This window comes from Coturnix japonica, chromosome 4, assembly GCF_001577835.2.
Source record: "Coturnix japonica isolate 7356 chromosome 4, Coturnix japonica 2.1, whole genome shotgun sequence".
In the NCBI taxonomy this organism is placed as follows: domain Eukaryota; kingdom Metazoa; phylum Chordata; class Aves; order Galliformes; family Phasianidae; genus Coturnix; species Coturnix japonica.
This window is the reverse complement of record NC_029519.1, coordinates 17,531-30,415: the sequence shown is the minus strand read 5'-3', so window position 1 is coordinate 30,415 and position 12,885 is coordinate 17,531. Positions and strand designations below refer to the sequence as shown.

At 38.7% G+C, this 12,885-nt stretch overlaps 1 protein-coding gene across 6 annotated transcripts in view; it reads right to left on the bottom strand.

The window, feature by feature from the left end:
• The window catches only part of ZC3H12B (zinc finger CCCH-type containing 12B), a 32,308-nt gene that overhangs the window by 7,991 nt on the left and 11,432 nt on the right, over nucleotides 1-12,885 (bottom strand). For 2 of the 6 annotated variants that reach the window (XM_032444604.1, XM_015860086.2), the window contains exons 2-3: nucleotides 4,510-5,290; nucleotides 333-472 (exon numbers count right to left, since the gene is read on the bottom strand). In XM_032444604.1, coding sequence (XP_032300495.1) covers nucleotides 333-472; nucleotides 4,510-5,120 — 751 coding nt within the window. In that variant the 5' untranslated portion in view covers nucleotides 5,121-5,290. Of the gene's footprint in view, nucleotides 1-332; nucleotides 473-4,509; nucleotides 5,291-5,693; nucleotides 5,749-5,863; nucleotides 6,996-8,326; nucleotides 8,568-11,795; nucleotides 11,963-12,885 lie in introns of those variants that run through there. The other 4 variants (XM_015860085.2, XM_015860084.2, XM_015860082.2 and 1 more) reach the window with 4 other exon arrangements.

Below are 12,885 nucleotides of genomic sequence, written 5' to 3'. Positions count from 1 at the left end.
ATTGAACACACCAATTGAGCCCAGCAACTGAGAATTATTTTCTGTCCCGTTAACAACATTTGCTATTGGTGGAAAACTGTATCTCCTCTCATGAGCATTGACATGATCCAGTTATATTTCAAAAAATAACTCTTTTTTTTTTTTTTTTAAATGCAAATACTTAACTGTTCCTCACCAGTGAAATTGTGTTGTTCCCAAACAGCTGAGTGCAAGCAACACTATGACCACAGCTTAGTATGTAGTATGTCATTAGAACAATGACACCATTCTGTCTTAATATAACACATTTATTTACTTGAACCAAAAAGTCAAACAAAATCTTGACCTGTTACCTGTAATTGGTGCATCTGGTCTAGACTGTTCTTTTCTCCATGCAGGTACGAACACAGTGATATCTTTATGTCCTTTTTCCAGAAACCAATCAACAGCTAGTTGAATTCCCCGACAGGAAAATCCTTCTTTATTTCCATGGCTGAAGAGAAAAGAACCAAAGAAACAAGAAAACAAAACAAAACAAAACAAAAAAAAACCCAGAAGACTTAGAAACAGGAAATATAAAAGTTTTGGGTTTGGGTTTTGTTGTTTTTCCTTTTAAAGCTGTCATGATGTGGGTAAATAAGGGAAGCAGAATTTGTAGACACAGGTAAACTGTTTTGTCAGACCAGCTTACTTAATTGAAAAATGACAGTTGGACAAAGCTGTTTAATCATCGAATTATGAAACTACTACTTCAGTCATAGTAGTTCAGTAAAATTTAAAACAAGCAAGCAGGCAAATACAAAACAGTTATAGAATAATCCTAATGCAAAAGTGTTACAGAAATGCTAAGTCATGGTCTGAAGCAGTGATGCAGCACCTGGTGGGAAGGCAGAGCCAGGCCAGAGGAGGTGTATGCCATGTACCTGGGTGACTGGAAGGCATGTGGCCAAGATCCACCTCTTCCGGACCTCACTTAAGGGCTGGCAGTGGAGGTATCTCTGCTGTCATTGTTGCACTTTCCATCACACTACAAAAAGCTTTTTCGGCTTTTTCATTTTTTTAGCTCATCTATTGAAAAATGTCACCATGTGCAAAAAATTGAGCTCACCTGAAATAGTGCTGTATAAAAGTTAGCAATAATAAAAAGACAAGAGCTAGTGATGCTGGCTGTTATGAGGAACAGATGCTTTTAAAACATCTTTTAGAGAGAAATGACTCTGTAAAAGTTCTCCAAGTTCCTCCTTCCCTTCTCCAACTAACCAAAAACTTGTTTGCTGCAACATACTGGGGTCTCTACAATTACACAAATTCAGAGTGTTTGAAACAGCTCTATGATACCACTTTCATTCATACAGTGGCATTAAAAGTTTTTGCAAAGGAAAAATAGACACTAGTTAGAATCTTAATTATAGATCTTATTCAGTCTACCTTACAGGTTGATTCATTAAACATGAAACACAATTCTTCAGTTTTATCATAAATCTTCTCAGGAAATAGTTAAGGAGTGCCTGAATAATGTATGAGGACGCATACTAAATATACGTTCTTGGTATTTATTCTACATATCTAAGAAAGACATATAGGCTGCATTATGGATTGATTTCACATTTAGATTCAAGCTAGTATTTTCTTTGTCTGAAAAAGAGTGTATGTATTGGACATTGAGGAAGAAAAAATACCTAGGGGGAACAAAAACAAGGTTGACTCTCTTACTGGAAAGAATAATTATAAACCCCCCCCCACACACACCTTGTCACACTTCAGTTAGCAACGTGAACTACTTTTAAAATTGCATTGGAAAAGAGCAGACTGATAAGCCAATGTTATTCTCCTTGATGTGCTTTTCTCAAAATGCCTTCATTCAAAATTGTCTGCTTCCTCAAGACAGCTGCAGTTCTTTGTCAACTATGAGACAGCAATGAAGCTGCCCAGTTCAATATTCTAGCCAGGACTTCTATAGGAATTTATTCAGATAATTTCGTTTGCTGCAAAAGGTGTTAACTCAATCAGATCAGTGCTGCTGTATTGAGGAACAGTGTCCTTGCTTTCAAAGAGTGGTTGAGCAGCCTCCTAAGGGAGCATTCCAGCATGCTATAAAAGCCACGTGACACTACTTACCAGAAATAACCAGGAGGACTAGCCAGCAGTGAGAACTACAGGAGAAGAATTTCCTAGTAGTCCAAGTAATTGACTGTAATTAAAGAGACTTGTGGCTCTACAAAATGCTAAGAATGCCTCCCACAGTTTAAAGCAACTGTCATTAGTTTGTAGCAATATCCAGTTGCCACACCATCCGGATTCGAACTATCAGTTCTGTGTAGCATTCCCTAAAAATGTTCAAGAAAATATTCTACACTGAAAATGGAAGTGTTCTTACATAGGCACCATTCAGTTACATTAATTTTTTTACCTTAAAGGCACATGACTACAATTTGCATCATCAATGCAGGTGTTTTTGAATGCAAAAACTGAATTAATCTTTCACTTTTCAGGTATTCTCAGCCCATACAACAATGCTGCATTTTACTGAAGAAGTCTCTAGTATAATTTTATGGATTATAATCAAAAATTTTACTCATTGAGAAAAACATCACAGATTGCTGGAGTGCAGTGAAATACATGTTGTTCCTGGGCTCAAAACACTGGAGGAGGTAACGCTGAAACAGATCTACGGCAGTCAGATAGCTAATATCAGAAGTGTAACTAAGGCCTATGGATAACGAGGATATTCCAAATCCTTGCAACTTAAATCATTAATGAAAAAGCATTGCTAAAGTGATTTTATGTACCCTTTTCAGATTTTACAGAATATAATATTATTTTAGATTTTCAAATGCATACACAGTTTATTTTATAAGCAGAGTATTAGTTCACAGGTAATAAGAGTATACAATTTCTGCCAGCTGCTGTCAGGAGTTACTCAGGCAGAGACTGAAACTACAGTAAAAAAAATTAAAAAGATAGTAAAATCAATATTGGTGATGTTGCTTTACGGGAACATCTTTATTGTGGTGTAGCTTAATGCTAACTGGTAGGCAAGTACCAAAGCTGTTCCCTCATTCACTGTACTCAGAGGTGGGAGAAATTGAGATGTAGGGAAAAAAATAAATCCTAGTGGGTTTGAGACAGGAGTTCACTGAAATAAAAGCAAAGGCTGCACAGAAACAAACACAGAAAAAAGCATTGCTCTCTACTTCTCATCAGCATGCAATGTTCTTCCGCTTACTGGGAAGCAGGATCTGAATACATACAGCTGTTGCTTGGGAAGACAAATGCATACGTAATGAGAATCAGAGAAGAAGGGACCTTTAAAGATCATCTAGTCTAACTATGCTGACATGAGCAGGGATGTCTCTTATTATATCAGGTTGCACAAAGGCCTATCCAGCCATACCTTGAACACTTTCAGGAATGGGCCATCTGGGCAGCCTGTGCCAGTTTTTCACCAGCCTCAAAACACAGAATTTCTGCTTTATTTCAGTATAAAACCATTAACCCTTGTCCTATCACTACATATCCTTGTTAAAAAAAAAGTCTCTCGTCTCTCTTTCTTATAAACCCACTTTAAGTACTGAAAGGCTTTCTTGGAGCCTTCTACAAATTAAACAACTCTAGCTCTCTCAGTCTTTCTTTGTAGAACAGGTGTTCTAGGCCTGCCATTTTGTGGCCTTCCTCTAGAACCACCTTAAAGTTCACACCTTTCTTGTGCTGAGGAACCCATAGCTCAATTCAGTACTCTAGGTTGTCTTTCATAAGGGTGGACTAGCAAGGGAGAATCACTTCCCCTGACCTATTGGACATGCTGCTTTTTATGGAGCCCAGGATACAGTTGGCTTTCTCCTTCTTTCCCAGAGCTCTTACTGCTGAGCATGATATCATAGTCTGGAATATATGTTCGGTCAATTCATGTCAGCTTAATGGCAATGTCCCTTCCCCACCTCTTGTCCACCCTCAGGCTACTGGCCAAGACAGGGTTGGAGAGAAGGCCCTGATGCTCTGCCAGCACTGCTCTGCAACAGTCAAAACATTGGTGTGATATCAATGCTGTTCTTGTTATAAGGGCAAATCACAACACGGCATGGGCTGCTCTGGGGGAAGTTAAATCCTTCCCATACAAGATCCAGTATAGATCCATGTTAACCACAGCTTGAGTCAGCATAGACTCAGGTAGCCTTGTGCATAAGTGCATCTGAATTCACAAGTACCTCAGCTGTGTGAGTCAGTAGGTTAAGCTCATGCACAGCCATGTACAGACACTGCTAAATTGCTTTGACTGAATAGGCTTGGTCAGCAGTAGTTCAACTTTCCCCAAGTCCAGCACACACCATCAGCATATATTAATGTCATTTTGGACTATTTTTAACTCCCCTGTTTGATCACCTCTGGATATTAATATTTTTCAATATTGTTCAAGGACTTAAAACAAAACACAGCACAGTACTGTTAAATTCCCCAGCACCAATACAGATTTTTCACATCAATATTTTTTGTTATTTTCTTCTTTTCATATGTTGCAAGAGGGAAACCCACCTCATAGCCACATTGCTTCCATCAATGACAATTGGCCTCAAGTTATCACTGTTATCCACAACTTCATCTTCAAGTGACAATTCAGGACTTGCTATTTCCTTTGGGCAAGGATTTCTTGGCACCAGAGTATTAGTGGTACTGCTGGCACTACTCTGTCCCTCTGATTCACTTTTGTTACCAAGTCTCACAAGTTCCGCCAGAACATCATTGATGAGTGCATCTGCTCCCAGTTTATTCAGTACAGCCTGGATCTGATCTCCTGCATACCCAAGCTTTAAAGCAAAATCCATTTTAGCTTGGTATTCCTTGTCCACATTTGTTTTGCATTCCTCTAGTTTCAAGTCTTGTGTGATACTACTCTGTGAAAAACTTGGGCGATCCAAGCATGGGGAACGACAGAGTGGCCGATGTGGTTTAGTGGAAACCTCTTTTTCTCTCCATGGAATATTGCTACAGCTGCTTCGGAAGTACGGTTGCTCAGGTTCACTTTCTGAGCTCGTCCATTCCTCAGATTCAGCACTGCATTCCCCAGCATTTTGTTCCACATTTCTCTCTTCTCTGGGGTGCCTCTTCTCCATTTTCAGTTTCCCTACCATAGACCAGGCCGTCATCACGTTCAGCTTCCAGCCAGAGAGCTCAGAAATTTTCCTTCATTTCCAAAGTCACCTGGATTTCATACTCAATTGCACTGTGTTTGCTAGTTACACAAAGCTTACGCAAGGCTGGAGCTAATTTGCCTTGCTTACCATGTTCTGGCATAAACAGCACCAACATGAAGTTCCTTTAAAAAAAAAAAAAAAAAAAAAGAGCTTTTGTAAAATTCTGCAATACTTGACTACAGTAATTCTGTTTACAAGTAAATAGAGTTCTCTAGTTATTTATATTTCCATGTTAAGACTGATATTAATAAAGCATGTAATTTTGTTGACTCTTTAGTCACAAATTAGATTATTTTTCCCACCCACAGTATCTCCACATATGAAAAAAATTACTTCCCACACTACACACTTGCAGCTGTAATTAATAGAATATCTTACTAATATTTAGATGGGATTTAAAAAGTAAAAAAGTGACCCAAAACTTTCTCTAGAAAGCTGTCTTTTTTAGCCTTGCACTGGATGAACAGCCTGTCAGCTTCAGCAACACAATGTGGAGTTCCTGTATATACAAAATCTAATACAAACCCTTTCAGTGTCTTTCAGAAACATTTTTACCATCAGAGTCGTTAAGCATAACCTCCTTAAATTTAGTGCAAAGTGGCAGCAAGACATGCAAAAAAAAAAAAAAAAAAAAAAGTTCAATACAAACATGCAGAAAGGTTCTAAGCAATGATCATCTTGTGCTTTTCATTTACCATATCTATTGCACTGAACATTCTAAAATCAAGGATGGATTCCACCACATTTTGTTAGAAAGCCAGGATACATGTTTGCAGTTTCAGTCTTACACCAGAAGTGTTCAAGGAATCCCATTGAGAAGTCTGACAAAATAAAAGTCAAGGTGACCTACGAAAGGTTGAACTGACAAAACAGTTTAAAACTGAAAAAAAGTTTTTACAAGCAATAGCAGTGCATGTTATTGAGACAATTGTCATTTTGGACCTATATATAAATATAGACAACTAAATAAAATTATTTGAGATATTTGGAGAATAGAAGGAATTTCTAAGTCAGCATTTAAGGCACAATTGGAGTTCAGCTATTTGACAGAAGAGTTGATGAGCTAACCAAAGTAATTAACAAGAGGCCTACTTTCAGAATGTTTCAAGTCCTGCTTTCCTTTATAAAATAGCAGAATAAGAATGGAGCATTCAGTGAGAATAACGAAAAACAATGCAATTGTCACGATGAAGCGATTTATTTCAAATCCAACCTCTCTTTTTAGCAAATTTTGCTTTTGTTAAAGTCACCTCCTTTAGATGTAGCTACAGACAAAAACAAGAGAGTGAAAGAGATAAAAAGGCAAACATATCCAACTCCCAAAGAGAACCAACTATTTTAAAGTTACATCTCTATTGGATATTTTCATTAGCAAATATTAGTCTGAAGAAGCGTGAGAAACACGATCCGGATTTAAACAGCAATCACAAAAGAAGCCCTAGCACTGGCACCTATTCTGAAATATACTTTTGCTTGTTACCTTTGTGTTCTAAAGAATGCTGTAGATTGATATAAGCTCTGGATGCATGAAAAGCTCTTACCCAAGACTGCTATGAGAATTTTTGTGACACTAAATAGGCACGACTTTGACATCAGAATGAAGATAGCCAAATATGTCCTTTCCTAATAGGCTCCCCACACATCTCACTTTGTAATCACTTCTACTGTGCAGCTGTTAAGTCCAAGGTTTGAAAATAGTTATTAGACTTTCGTGAGGGGGAAGGGAAAGGTGCACCTTGTTTTTTGTTTTTGTTTTTTTTCCTAAAAATATAATCTTAAATGTTTTCCATGGAACAAAATTAAGTAAATACTGGAATCAAGAGAATATTAGAAATGCTGACATTAATATATTAATATACGGATGTAAGACAAATTTAACATGAAAACATAGTCTTGTATACTAGAAGTATTGAAAATGAAAAATCAGTTTCTACTTTTACCTGAAAAACAGCAAGAACATTTTACAAAGTGTTGTAAGATACAAAGGAAAATGAAAGAACCAGCAGCATGCACAGAAGTCAAAGCTTATTCATTCTAAGTTTTATATTTTAGATACTTAGACGTTGAAACCCAAAGCTCCTTATCTCAAAAACTATTTGAGAGAGTGCAAGGCCTACAGAGCAGCCAGCTTTTGCTGAAGATAACTGGCATTAGCATTATTTATAGTACCCTCTTCACTCAGCAGTGTGAAATGGAAGCCTTCTTGACTTAAAAGAGATACCCTTATTTTGTAATACTTAAACTGAAAAAATATTCAAGTAGTTTTTGTACTTGTATTATAAATGAAACCAACTCATTTTTCCATGCTGGAAGAGATTACCTAAGTTGCAGACCTGAGATCTTCATCCCTTTTACACATTTAAAGACATAAATAAGCAGTATATCACAACAATTCTAGTGACCAAGACTAACATTAATTTCTCATATCTATTACTGGGTTATGGCAGGTTACAAAGTTTCAGATCTTTTTTGCTGACCATGTTGAAAACCTCCTCATCTGACTTAGAGAAAATGGTACTAAGTCAGTAGGTAATTGGGCTCAACTTCTTGATGAGAAAGACAGTAGACTGAAAAAGCAGAACACTCCATAACAACAGAAATCAGATCTCAGATAAGGTGCTTCAGAGCTTCATTTTTCTACCGTTGATTATGTATTTGCCCTGCAAGTTTTCCTGACAATTTTAAAATGCATGACTTTATACCTATGGCACTTTTCCATAGCTAAGCTTTCATTAAAAATCCAGAAATTAACCTAGAGACTATTTCAGATAATGCCAGAATAAGAAAAATGTGATCCAATTAACAGACAACAGGTAAAAGAGTGAAAGCATTTTGATTAGCTAGAATCTTGAGAAAACGTGGCCAGTTCTGAAAACCCAAAGTACAATTCCTTAAGTGATATGGTCACAGTAGATTTGGAACACTAAACAAACCAATGCTGCACTGATAAGCTATGAAACCCTAGGGCCAAATCTACGGCCTTGCCAATGAAGTTATTTTGCTTTGGTGGAGACTGCAGGATTTAATTCAAAAGAGGATAGAAAGAACATAGAATAGAAAAGATGTTATCCATTTTTCATTGCTGCCATATCATAGAATTTTGTTAAACTTTACTATTGTAGCAAGAAACTCTAAGGTCACTATAAATAATGCCTCACCTCAGCGTTCAAGGTAATTCAGATTTCTTTCTATAAAGTACTTCAAATGAACACATGAACATTGATATCAGTTGAGATCATACACAAAAGCGAAGTGTGTGTAGCATGTCACATAGAGTACTTGAAATATTCTTCTGAAGGAATACACTACCAATAAAGTCTGAACTGAAAAGTGACAGAAAGGTAGTGTAAAACTCAATCATCTTATTCCAGACTTCATTCATTTTGTCACATTCACAAGCTGGAATTCAAAAGAGCAGAATGGACATAATGTAAATAATGAATACAGGAAGTGTTACTTTAGCTGTTTCGTAAGATATATTGAATCAACCAACTTCTTGACCTAGAAAAAACAAGCAGTGCTAAACACAATAAAAACAGCAACTACAGGCCTGACTTGGATAGGGAAGGCATTATTTCTATTGCATTAGTTATTAAACTTGACTTCTTAAGACAGAAAACAAAACACCCTGTACAGTAAACACGCATTTAAAAAAAAAAGAAAAAAAAAAAAAAAAAGGCATCATAGCAATATACGGTGACTCTTTCCACCAATCTTTTCTTTCTAGTAATGTTACATAATCATGTTTAGTGCAATTGCTGCTGAAATTCTGCTGTCACTACCAAGGCAACGTTTACACTTTAGCTGATATTATGTAAAATATGAGAAGTATAACCCCTACAAACATTACCTGTTAGCAGTACCTTATAAAGTGAGATAATGTATGGAGACCTAAAAACAAAAACAAAAGAAGCCAGACACTTGTTCTCCTAATTCACATTCTGATAGGAGGCTGTTTGCTACTGTTCACTCTGCAGATCTGAAATGACTCACTAATGCCACAGGCAAGAACAAAATGTGGTGTTTGTGGCTAAGTCAAAGACACATCAAATATGACACATCTTAACTCACACCAATTTGACCATTATTTTCAAATTAAATATTTAGAACTCTGCTTTGCTAGACTAAACCAAATCCTCCTTTAACCGAAAATTTCACCCAGTAATAAAACAATCTTTCGTAAATCTGAAAACAAAGGATATTCCATTTCTGAAGTTCTCAATATAATATATTGACTGGACCCCTATGAGTATGCTATGCCATCCACCAAGTGGGAGGATGAACTCAGCACCTAGGTCTTGTGCTTTGTGATACACAACCAACCACTTTCGAAGCTACTAAATAAAGTGTTAGAAACAGAAAAAGGTATCCCATTGAGTTAGCATCAAGCAATATCTTTACAGAAATAAGGTTTTAACAGTGTCTTGTACCTGGAGGTTTTCAGGTCTGTTGCTATTGTAAAAACAATGTTGGGTCACTAATTCATCTGCTTTAAGCAGCACGCTGGACTAGATGAACACCTGAAGTTCATTCCAATCCAAGTTATTCTTTGATCTCAGATTGTTTCATTCCTGTGGTGACAGCACTGTTCATCTCCAAGAAGAGTACAGAAAAATAAACTTTTGCTTTCAAAAATGAAATAGTAAATCCTTATGCTATAGCATACATTTCACTCTTTAAAGACAGATGACCTATATATGGGGCAGGACAAAGCATCAATTAGGAAAGACGTTGCAAAGAATCTAAAAAAGGGGGGGAAAGAGAGGAGTATTAGGGTTAGGGTTTCATGTGGTTCATAGTTAAAAACTCTTAGACAATCATTTTTATATGAGATGGATGAGGTATCTGTGGGCTTGTTAAAGGGGTAAATACTTTAAATTTCTTGTGGATGCTCTTACTAAAAAATAACTCAAGTTTAAACTTTTTGCCGTAACATAAGGTTGATATTCTGATCCTGTTAGTAGCACTCCATGTCTATGTCTTTCCTGTGCTGAGGACTGCATCTGAACGCAGCACTCCAGGTGAGGAGTCACCAGCACAGAGTAGAGGGGCAGAATAATTTGCCATGACCTGCCAACCATGCTTCCTTTTATGCAGCCCAGGATATCTAGTAAATGTATATGTTTGGTGGCCCTGCTAGGCAGGGGGGTTGGAACTACATGGTCCTTGAGGTCCCTTCCAACCCGGGTCATTCTGTGATTCTGTGAAATGGTTGGCTTTCTGGGCTGTGAGGGTACATTGCTGATTAATGTCCAGCTTACCATCCACCACTACCCCCAAGTCCTTTTTGGCAGAGGATGTGCTAAATTTTTTTGACCCCAGCTTGTTATGGTAGTGGGGGCTGCCATGACCTAGGTGCAAGTCTCTGTAGCTGGTTTTGTTGAACCTCACGAGGTTCTCCTGTGCTTACTGCTCAGCTTGTCAAGGTATCTCTGAATAGCTTCCCATCCCTCAGGCATGTCAACCACATCAGGAATGGTGTCATCCAGAAACTTTCTGAGGGTGCAACTCAATCCCACTCTCAGTGTCACAAGATATAAAAGAGTATCAGCCCCGGCACAGCTCCCTGAGGGATGCCACACATCACTGATCTTTATCTGGACATTAAGCCACTGACCACTATATCCTCACGAAATTCTGAAGGAGTCACACAGCAAACAATGTAAAGACTAGATTTTCTTTTAGCATGATGCTAGCAAACACAGTCAAAAGTAACTCACTTAAGAAAATTAAATACAGCATTGTTGCAGGAATGCTAAATCACAGCCTGAAGCAGTGATGGAACACGTGGTGGGAAGGCAGGGCCAAGCCAGGGGAGCTCAGGTACATGCAGTGCATCTGAATGACTGGAAGGGATGGAGCCAGGATCCACTCCTGCACAGAACACATTTAAAGGTTGGCAGTGGTGGTTAGGGTATTTATCTGGAGTTCCTTGTGTACCTGAGGCCTTCCAAAGGTAAGCAGGTTTTTTTCCCCCTTTAATTCTGTGCCCACTGCTGCTGTGTTTGGGCTTATCCTCATTTACTGCAGCCAAAGAAAAACTGTGCTACCATGCTACTTCTGCTGTATTTTCCATCACATTATAGCATTACAAGCAGCTACCCTTAAACAAAAAGATACTTAGCTAAAGACTTTAAATATAGAAAGAATGTATGTATTTGCACGGAGACTGATAGCAAATGAAGTTTTTGCTGTTTTTTTTTTTGTTTTTGTTTTTTTTTGTTTTTTACTTTAAAATACATTTAAAAGAGGTTTTTCAAATGAAATTGACTTAGGAAGCTTTAAAGAGGACTTCCATTAAAACTCTGTAAGCATCATTTTAGAAGACCGCCTGAGCACAGGTTCAGAAAACATCAGCAGTTACAGGACCAACATACAGAAAACATGACAAAGAAACGACACTTTCCAACAGCAGTTAAACTGTTCTGTTTGAGAATTACCTCCACATCCCCACTAACTGAGTTTTCCAGCTAGACTCATTTGCAACACTTAGAAAATTTACCTTTCAACTCTATGTACCACAGTGGCATTTATAGTATGTAGCAATTAAAAGATGTATTTCTATAATGCAGGGTACTTCCTGTATAAAAGCAATGACTTCTCAGACATCCACTTCAATGAACTCACCAAGCATATGAAATCAGATGGCTCTGTCATGCTAATGCTGCCTATTCCCAGGTACAAAGTACTGCCGATGTGCTGAACATACATCCATGAATAAGCAGGATTTTCATTCTCTTTCTACTCTTCCTTTCCACTCATGACAGCACATATCACTAAAACACACTAGAAGACTTAAAAGGAAAAAAGATAACACATGTATTAAACAAACAGAATTAACTTAGATCCACACTTATCAACTTAAGAAGACACAGTATAGATTTTGCATTCCATTTTATTGTTCAGTGACTTGGGAAAGAATTACAAGAGTCTTGTGAAATAGAGTCTCGAAAGGTTTAAATGATAATCGGAAAAGAGCTATGCAAAATAACACTTTCAAATGAACTGATTAGAAATACGGCTGTAAACTTCCTCTGTATTTGTAGTAAACGATCAGTTTTTAATTCACATTCGCAGTATAAAGCAAAATGGAAGGATGTGAGCAGCGATCATCAGGTACCCCCTGTGAAAGTAATTTCCTTATTTAAGCACGATGCTTCTATTAATACAGATTCCTTGCTACCCATCTTGCTACCTATGTTCAGAGACAGAACACCGTAGCATCATGCTACCACAGCCTTCACTATCCCTACTTTGCCCTTATTAAATGAAACCAGGAAAATAACCCCGTCTCTGCACCCAGCTGGTAAACGGTGTCTGAAATGGCCTAGATAAGAGACCCCCGGATCCAAACCCCGCCGGGATAACCACGTCAGCTCCCCACGCGGCCTCGTGCCGCTACGCAAAGCCCCCGCGGATCGAGTCGGAACTCGCAGAGACCGGCGCTGCTGTCGGGAAGAAGCGGCATTAGGCCAAGCGGCCGCCCGGAGCCCACAGCGCGGGGCCACACGCCGGAGCAGCGGCTCACCAGGCTCGGGCCGGGCGTGCGGGCGGCGGAAGGCCGCGCCTCAACCGCGGCGGCCCGGAGAACTGCCGGCGGGCGGCAGGGGGCGCCCCACCGTCCTCTCGCGACACGCAGAGCCCCTCCGCCGTGCCGGCAAAGGGCATCCGCCACTGCCGGGGCGCCGCCGCTCCTCCGGCCGCCCAACGGCTTCCC